This window comes from Triticum dicoccoides, chromosome 4A (assembly GCF_002162155.2).
Source record: "Triticum dicoccoides isolate Atlit2015 ecotype Zavitan chromosome 4A, WEW_v2.0, whole genome shotgun sequence".
Classification (NCBI taxonomy): domain Eukaryota; kingdom Viridiplantae; phylum Streptophyta; class Magnoliopsida; order Poales; family Poaceae; genus Triticum; species Triticum dicoccoides.
Genome location: NC_041386.1, coordinates 482547226 through 482555954, shown reverse-complemented (window position 1 = coordinate 482555954; position 8729 = coordinate 482547226). Strand labels below are relative to the sequence as shown.

The following is an 8729-nucleotide window of genomic DNA, read 5'->3' as shown; positions in this document are numbered from 1 at the left end:
TTGTCATTTGATTAACGGGATCACATCATTAGAGAATGATGTGATTGACTTGACCCATTCGTTAGCTTAGAATGATGATTGTTTAGTTTGTTGCTATTGCTTTCTTCATGACTTATACATGTTCCTATAACTATGAGATTATGCAACTCCCGAATACCGGAGGAACACTTTGTGTGCTACCAAACGTCACAACGTAACTGGGTGATTATAAAGGTGCTCTACATGTGTCTCCGATCGTACTTGTTGAGTTGGCATAGATCGAGATTAGGATTTGTCACTCTGATTGTCGGAGAGGTATCTTGGGCCCTCTCGGTAATGCACATTACTATAAGCCTTGCAAGCAATGTAACTAATAAGTTAGTTGCGGGATGATGCATTACATAACGAGTAAAGAGACTTGCCGGTAACGAGATTGAACTAGGTATTGAGATACCGACGATCGAATCTCGGGCAAGTAACATACCGATGACAAAGGGAACAACGTATACCGTTATGCGGTTTGACCGATAAAGATTTTCGTAGAATATGTAGGAACCAATATGAGCATCCAGGTTCCGCTATTGGTTATTGACTGGAGATGAGTCTCGGTCATGTCTTCATAGTTCTCGAACCCGTAGGGTCCGCACGCTTAACGTTCGGTGACGACCGGTATTATGAGTTTATGTGTTTTGATATACCGAAGGTAGTTCGGAGTCCCGGATGAGATTGGTGACATGACGAGGAGTATCGAAATGGTAGAGACATAAAGATCGATATATTGGACGACTACATTCGGACATCGGAAAGGTTCCGAGTGATTCGGGTATTCTTCGGAGTACCGGAGAGTTACGGGAATTCGCCAAAGAGTATATGAGCCTTATTGGGCTTTAGGGGAAAAAGAGAGGGGAGGTTGCGCGCCCCCCAAGGCCTAGTTCGAATTGGACTAAGGGGAGGGGCAGCGCCCCCTCCTTCCTTCTCTTCTCTTTTCCCTTCCCTTCTCTCCTACTCATACTACATGGAAGGGGAGAATCCTACTCCCGGTGGGAGTAGGACTCCCCAGGGCGCGCCATAGTAGAGGGCCGGTCCTCCCCCTCCTCCACTCCTTTATATATGGGGGCAGGGGGCATCCCAAGACACACAAGTTGATTGTTCCAAGCCGTGTGCGGTGCCCCCTTCCACCGTAATCCACCTCGATCATATTGTTGCAGTGCTTAGGCGAAGCCCTGCGTCGGTAGCAACATCATCACCGTCATCACGCCGTCGTGTTGACGGAACTCTTCTGTGAAGCTCTGCTAGATCGGAGTTTGTGGGACGTCATCGAGCTGAACGTGTGCTGAACTCGGAGGTGCCGTATGTTCAGTACTTGGATCGGTCGGATCATGAAGACGTACGACTACATCAACCGCGTTCTCATAACGCTTCTGCTTACGAGGGTACGTGGACGATACTTTTCCCTCTCATTGCTATGCGTCACCATGATCTTGCGTGTGCGTAGGAATTTTTTTGAAATTACTACGTTCCCCAACATTACTTGCAAGGCTTATAGTGATGAGCATTACCGAGAGGGCCCAGAGATACCTCTCCGACAATCGGAGTGGCAAATCCTAATCTCGATTTATTCCAACTCAACAAACACCATCGGAGACACCTGTAGAGCATCTTTATAATCACCCAGTTTCGTTGTGACGTTTGATAGCACACTAAGTGTTCCTTCGGTATTCGAGAGTTGCATAATCTCATAGTCATAGGAACATGTATAAGTCATGAAGAAAGAAATATCAATAAACTAAACGATCATAGTGTTAAGCTAACGAATGGGTCTTGTCCATCACATCATTCTCTAATTATGTGATCCCGTTCATCAAATGACAACACATGTTTATGGCTAGGAAACTTAACCATCTTTGATTAACGAGCTAGTCAAGTAGAGGCATACTAGGGACACTCTGTTTGTCTATGTATTCGCACATGTACTAAGTTTCCGGTTAATACAATTCTAGCATAAATAATAAACATTTATGATGATATAAGAAAATATAAATAACAACGTTATTATTGCCTCTAGGGCATATTTCCTTCAATTTCGCGGTAGATCAAGATGTAACTTATACTCTGATCAACTTGTACTCTCTCGAAATCAATATAAACAAATTTGCGGTACCGCGGAAGGCACGACAAAATAAATTCGCTAAACCATACTGCATATTTGAAACATAAAGATAGTTCATCACCAGAGTTCATACATTCAAACATACAAACTTAAAAACATAGTAACTAAAACCTGATCTAAGCTAGTTTAGGGCTTCGTGTTGAGGTAGAACTGAGATAGAACTCGATCACCACCCCGTAGAGAATGTATGCGAGCTCGTACCCCTTCTTCACCTTCTCGAGCTGCTCGACGGAGTCTTCACCGGCCGCTACAATGTCCTTCGCGGTGGTGAGCTCGATCTCCACCTTGCGGTCATGGAAGCTGCTCCACGCTTTCCATCCATGGTTGCAGGAGAGGGCTCCGCTCTTTGGCACGCTTTCCAGCCGTGGTTGCAGGAAAGGGCGCCGCGCTCTTTGGCGACCTCGGCCGCCATTGATATGCTCTAAACAGGTGTGTGTGTGTGCAAGAATCAATCATCGGAGTATGGGGATTGCGACAGAGATGGGTTGGAGAAATGCCGGATGGGAACCCTAAATTGGCCAGGATCCAGTAAATATAGTGGCGAAGTCAGAAATATAAGGTCCTTTTGTATATTCTTACGGGCTGGGTCTTTTTTATCATGGTCGAAAAATAAAACATTCAAAAATTATAAGAATTGTGAGGCTCTATAGATAGGTGTGGCTAGATCTCAGTCAACTAACATTTAACCGATTCTTTGTCTCTAAATCAAGTGACGTAAAATGCAAAAGAAAAAGAAAAAACCGAATAAAAAATGCACGGATCTTAAAGATCTCGCGTACATAGCATCGACTGAAACTTGGCAAGACTGTTTACAAGAGAATCTGAGACTTGGCAAGACTGTTTACAAGAGAATCTGCTAAAGTTACTCTAAGTCCCCGGTATATTTCAGATTCAAGTTTAGGTGACGAGCCATGTTAGGACAACGAGAATAGATATTATCCTTACTTCGCTTGATTTACTTTGTTGTGTGTGGTACTGAACATACAAAAAAATGCTGCTGGGACGTAAAGAATCGTTACATTACGCACAGCTCCGGTGCTATACATGATCGGACCACTAGTTATTTATCCGGTTACAGATTGCACCAAAGAATCTCAAACCAAAACCGAACACATTTCTTCAGTGCCTTGGGGCGTAACTGAAATGCAAACCTACGTTCCTAGACAAACGCGATGCAAATATTAAGAACATTAGAAAAATTGGTAGGAGCTGTACTAATATCAGTGCTGTTGCTTGCGTCCAAGGAACCAATCGTCATCATCAGTTGATCACCGATGCCTTGTCAGTGACTCAGCGGCAGTAGTGCCATGCATGCATGCGTCCTCGATCACCTAGTAACCTGCCATGATTAGCAGCTCGCTCACCAGTGCTCGCCAGCGCCATGGCGGCTTCCGGCGTGCATCTGCTTCAGCTTGGTGAGCTCCTTCCGCCTCTTCCTCGCCTCCGCCGCCGTCGCCGCCTTCTCTCTGCCGCTAAGCGCGACCTGCAGCCCCACTGCCCCCACCACGCCGCTGCCACTTTGGTAAGCGTTGGGACAGGCGGCGGGGCTCTTCTTGTCGGCAGCATCGATGGCGAGGGTCAGCGAGCAAGGGTCGTCGTCGGTGTCCTCCCCGGCCGTCCCGCCACTGCCTGTCGGCTCCTGGAACGGCTGCACGTAGGCCGGGGGCGAGCCGCGGGGGTCGGTGGCAGCGGCGACGACGGGGTAGTACCACGCGCAGGCCGGCGGGACGCAGAGCGGGGGCGGAGCGTGTCCCGCCATGCCAGCCGGGTTGCCGCCATGCTCGTACACCCCCGGCCCGCACGGGGGCCAGGAGCCCCAGACGTAGGGCACAGGCATGGACGTCGGCGGCGCGCTGTACAGGAAGCTTGGCTGCGGCGGCGTCTGTGGCGGGGTGGCCTCCGCGCTCTGTGCCGGCGGCGCGATGTCCATGGGCGTGATCGCTGGTGTAGACGACGGCTTCTTCTTGGTCGTCTTGGCCACCTGCAAAGACAGACAAAAAAGTTACCCGACTCAGCACTTACACTTACTTTGCGTGTGACAAGTTCAGGCACGAGAAAAGATTCCGCATGTTCTTCCACAGTTACGTAGCGAGAAAACTAGTGTTCCGTCTAGCGAACGCATGTTATTTAACTATTATTATTAGTGCCTGATGAAGAGCCAGCTGCCCGCCGACTAGAGAAACGTGCAACGATCATATTCAACGAATTTCACCGTCTCCAGATCTGTCGAAAGATGTGGAAAAAGATGAAGAATCGTTCAGAGGAACCACTGTTGCCGCGTGCAACCGTTGCTGCATGCCATTGCCATGGCATCAACATTTGTATGGCTCACCCGCCGCCGACATGGCGCATGCATGGCGAGGCCGGCATGTGTTTGCACCGATTGGTCGCTTTTTTAAAAAGAAAATCCAAATAATAATTTCTAGAATGGACTGCTTCCGTTTCTTGGTTTAGACTTTAAAGATACACCCGTGACGAAGTTTGCCGAGATTCTATCAGCATCCTGCCGGTTTGATCCGGTGCAGCGTGTCACCGCATCCATGGAAATTTCGCGAAGGGTGGACGCCCGGCTAGCTCGCACCAGAGTTTATCCAGACCGAATACAATAGCCTCCGAGGCCGAGATCGATCTGAAGTCGCGATGCTGTTTGGCCGCTTGCCCAACCGTGGATCGTCACCTGTCCGTCAATGATGCACCGAGCTACGTACGTACACATGACCTCTACCTGGACGAGCACGGCCAAACCCGTGCCGCAATCCTCCACCGGATCCCGATCGCGGAACCGACTAGGCCGACCACCCGGCTGGACAGATATGCGGACGCATCAGCAAGTTGGCGCACACGCATCTGTTGGCGCCGAGAAAGCAAGCACATACCCAAAGAAGCAAAAGACAAATACAGAAGGGAGGGCACATAGAGTATATTATTGTCCGAACATCACTGTCAGAGCAAAATGTAAATAATATACAGACATGAGCGATTGACAGGCCCCCGGTTTGACCATAATTAGTACTCGTACTAGCATAGGTGTACTGCAGCGTGACTGTAGTCCTCTCGTGGGGCCACAACTGGAGCTGGATTGGAACATACTAGGTTCCCTTCTGGGATTTCTTTTCTTTTCTTTTCCGTTGCCTAACAATGGTGGTAGCAGGGGGAGTACTAATAATGGATGACGGGGAAAAGGAAAGGAAATTAAAGGAATGAAAGCGATAGATGATGTGCCTGTTGTTTCAGCTGCTTGTTCGTCTCCTTGAGCGTGAGGTACTGTTCCAGCACCTTGTCCTTCTCCTGCACCGTTCGGGATTAATTAAGCAACTTGATGGTGATCTGACATTTCAAGATACTCCAGGAATACACATGACGCTGCTTAATTAGAGTACCTTCTTCATGTTCTCGTTCTGCGACGCTAAATCCGCGACTTTCCTCGCCAGTTCGTCCCGGATCGCCTGGACACGACGACACGGCGCGAATCGTATCAGAATGATCAGACACAGTTGATGCCACAGCAGCTGTAGTAGTAATTAATTTACATATGGATTCGGGCTAGCTAGCGATTAGTCACCTGGCGGCGGAGGATGGTTTGCCGGGCGGACTCCCGGTTCGCGAGCACGCGCCGCAGCCGCTTCGCCTCCTTCTCCGCCTGCAATGTTTCGTCGATTGGCGGTTCAGACGACGTGCCGGTGGAGATGCGGGTGTAATTTGCAGGGGTTGATCGATGCAACGTAAGAAGTGAGCGGGTTAATTACCTCGGTGAGCATGTGCCGCGGTCTGCTGAGGCCGTATCCCGTCACGGCCGCCGACGACTGCGGCGGTTGCTGCCCGGCGCCGCTGGAGCTGCTGGAGCAAGGGGAGGACTGGATGCCGACGTTGCCCAGCTCAAGGCTCAGCCTCGTGCTCGCCAGCTCCTCGTCCTCCTGCTCCATCGCCGCCTGCTACCCACGCACGGCCGGCCAAATCAATCGGAATCCTCCCAAACCGAAAACCAAAATAGGGCCAGCTACCCAATCGGCGAAATCGAATACCTGGGCCGCTGGGGCGGCGGCGTGGCGCAGGCGCTGCGCCGGGAGCGCGTGGTCGGCGGCCGCCCCGGCCCCGGCCCCCGCCATGTCGGCCAGCGCCATGGCGGCGCGGAGCTCGACGTCGACGCTGGCGCCCCTCCGCCGGCATTGCGCCTGGTGGCCGCCGTCGCTGCTGCTGCCGTGATCAGTCGGCATGGGTGGGGGGCGGTGAGGATCGGATGAGATCTCGAGCGCAAGGCGGAGAGCGGTGCCAAGCGAGAGTACGGCGGGGCCCCTGCCCCCGCTTTAAATATCCTCTCCCCGGAGGCGGCGCGAGGGCCTCGGACAGGTGGTACCGTGCACCGGCGCCTCTGCGGCCGGATGGGGAGCATCTGGCCCGTCCGGCGCGGCCACGTCGCGCGTATGCACAGGGAGGCCTCTATTCCCTCCACGCAGCAGCGGGGGCGTGGACACGTGGAGCCGCCGCGTGCGGCGCCCAGCATGCAGCGCGACGGCTCGTGAAACGAGGGGGGCCCCGGGGGCCAGCGGGAGCCCCCGTGCTGCCGGGCGTCGACGTGGATCGCCGCAGCGGTACACGTGGGCCGGGTTACGGCCCGGTGACTCGTCGCCGGGATGGGACGGAGGAGCCCACAGGTCAGCAGGCCGGAGCAGCCGCCGCGTGTGAAACCGGACGGACGCCGGTGGGTGGAAGTGCCTAGAAGACCACGCAACTGGAGCCTTTGGCTGCGGTCGGAGCTGCATCGCATGCACGGGCAAAGCCAAAGCTTGTCAGCGCCGTCGAAATGGCCGATGCGTTCCATCCAGCGGCCGAAACAAAATGTATCTACTGCTAGCTCGTCTATGCATGATTCCGTTTTTGTTTCTCGTCGTCCCCGATATGTTTTTGTGTGCCGATGCGAAGTATTGCTTCCTAATTAAGCAAAGATGATGTTCCCGTTTTCTGTCTAGGTAAGCTAGATCGTGTTCAACTGTGGAGGTCGGCTGCTCGGCTCAAGCAATTGGCCTGTGTCGTTTTAGGTGCGTGTGGTTGCTTTCGTTTTTGCATCCTTCATTTTGCTCTCTCACGGGTGAGCTCATGCTCGCAAAGTATCTACACTTATTCCAATTTCAGGTGTTTGTATATGGTAGTAGGAGATTCTATGTTGCATTTGTTTAATGGATTTCCCATGGTAGAATTGACTCGTCTAGATTGAACTATGGAATCCTAACTTTGTTGCCTAAATGTCATCATCAGTGAACAATAGAACTACTGTTATAGCTCCTAAGATTGTAGCTCCTGTACTAACAAGTTTTTATTAAAGGTAGGTATATGAGAAAATCTGCTGTTACTTTTGTGTGGGGCCTTGAATGAAATTCATAAAAAAGAAAAATGTTGTAGTGATGTTTAAAAACGATTTTCAAAAAGCGTGTGGTAAAATCAGCTGGATTTTATATTTGATGTGATAGAATTGAAAGGTTTTCCTACCAAGTATATTAGCTGGATTAAACAGATTGTGCAGAGTGGTAGTCTGGCGGTTATGGTCAATGGACAAGTAGGTCCTTATATTTTGAAACATGGAAAGGGTTGAGGCAGGGGATCCCCTCTCACCTATCCTATCTAATATTGCTATTTTTTTGCGAGAAGGGTATGATTTTATTCCTCTGAAATAGTGTTACAGTCCGCTAAAACAAAATTAGAAACACTGTCTGGCACACGGCGCAACCAAAAAGCGGTGCGCCCTCCAGATCTACCAATATTAACTAAACTATATGCAACACTATTTTGAATGCAATCAATCTTCTGCGGAATAAAATCACGGGGTTCCAAAAGCTTCTTGACTTTCATTATAAGGTGTCCATAGGCAGATTTATTCAGAGAAACATCCATCAACGCAGCTATTACAACAACACTGTCAAATTGAATCATAATGGGTAGCTCTGACTGTTGTATACTGAATGAGACACCTTCCAACACAACACTTATTTCAGACTCGAGTGCATCCTGACAATGAAACGGGTATCTATATGCTGAGAAAATGACTCCACCATCTGAGTTTCTCAATACCATACCTGAGCTTGTTGATCCGGTTTCCTTGACGAAGGACCCATCTACCGATAGCGCAACCCAGCTAGGCGGGGGTTTTGGCCACGATTTCTTTTGCTTCACCACAGGAACCGCCCTATAGGGCTCTCTGATGTTCATCTTCCCTTTAATAATATCCTCTATTCCATAGTTTTGTGCCTGAGTATAGGAACTTAAATAGCTGCACAAGAAAGTCCTTTGATATTTCTGTAGATGGAGTCGACTTGCCATGAAGTGTTTCATATCCGTAAACACCATATCCTCCGTAATAACATGATTATCATTGCTATTGATGTGCTGCAAGAACTGATTAGTAGGGCTAAGAACTAGGGGTAGTGCCTAATTTAGAATATGGAGGGCTGGTTATGTAGCAATGTGCAAATGATATGGCATTTCTGCTTGAAACTGTTGTGGATAGTGCTTGAAATTTAAATTGTTTTTATGCTTGTCTGGACATCTTTTTAGATTAAGTAAAGTTTACCTTTTATGAAAGGAAATG

General features: G+C 49.8%; 1 protein-coding gene across 1 annotated transcript; it reads right to left on the bottom strand.

Moving 5' to 3' along the window:
• Nucleotides 1-3147: 3147 nt before the first annotated feature.
• Nucleotides 3148-6419, bottom strand: LOC119288991 (translation initiation factor IF-2-like). The gene is made up of 6 exons (XM_037568444.1): nucleotides 6172-6419; nucleotides 5896-6078; nucleotides 5712-5789; nucleotides 5530-5595; nucleotides 5372-5437; nucleotides 3148-4130 (listed from the first exon to the last, which is right to left on the bottom strand). The coding sequence occupies exons 1-6, from the start codon at nucleotides 6361-6363 to the stop codon at nucleotides 3510-3512; spliced, it is 1206 nt and encodes a 401-aa protein (XP_037424341.1). The 5' UTR covers nucleotides 6364-6419; the 3' UTR covers nucleotides 3148-3509.
• Nucleotides 6420-8729: the final 2310 nt, after the last annotated feature.

Excerpts from the sequence above, each read along its gene's own strand:
- LOC119288991 (XM_037568444.1), bottom strand. The coding sequence starts at position 6,363 with ATGCCGACTGATCACGGCAGCAGCAGCGACGGCGGCCACCAGGCGCAA. Across the intron at positions 5,438-5,529 it reads AGAACGAGAACATGAAGAAG|GAGAAGGACAAGGTGCTGGA; the intron begins GTACTCTAATTA and ends CGAACGGTGCAG. Across the intron at positions 4,131-5,371 it reads ACAAGCAGCTGAAACAACAG|GTGGCCAAGACGACCAAGAA; the intron begins GCACATCATCTA and ends CTGTCTTTGCAG.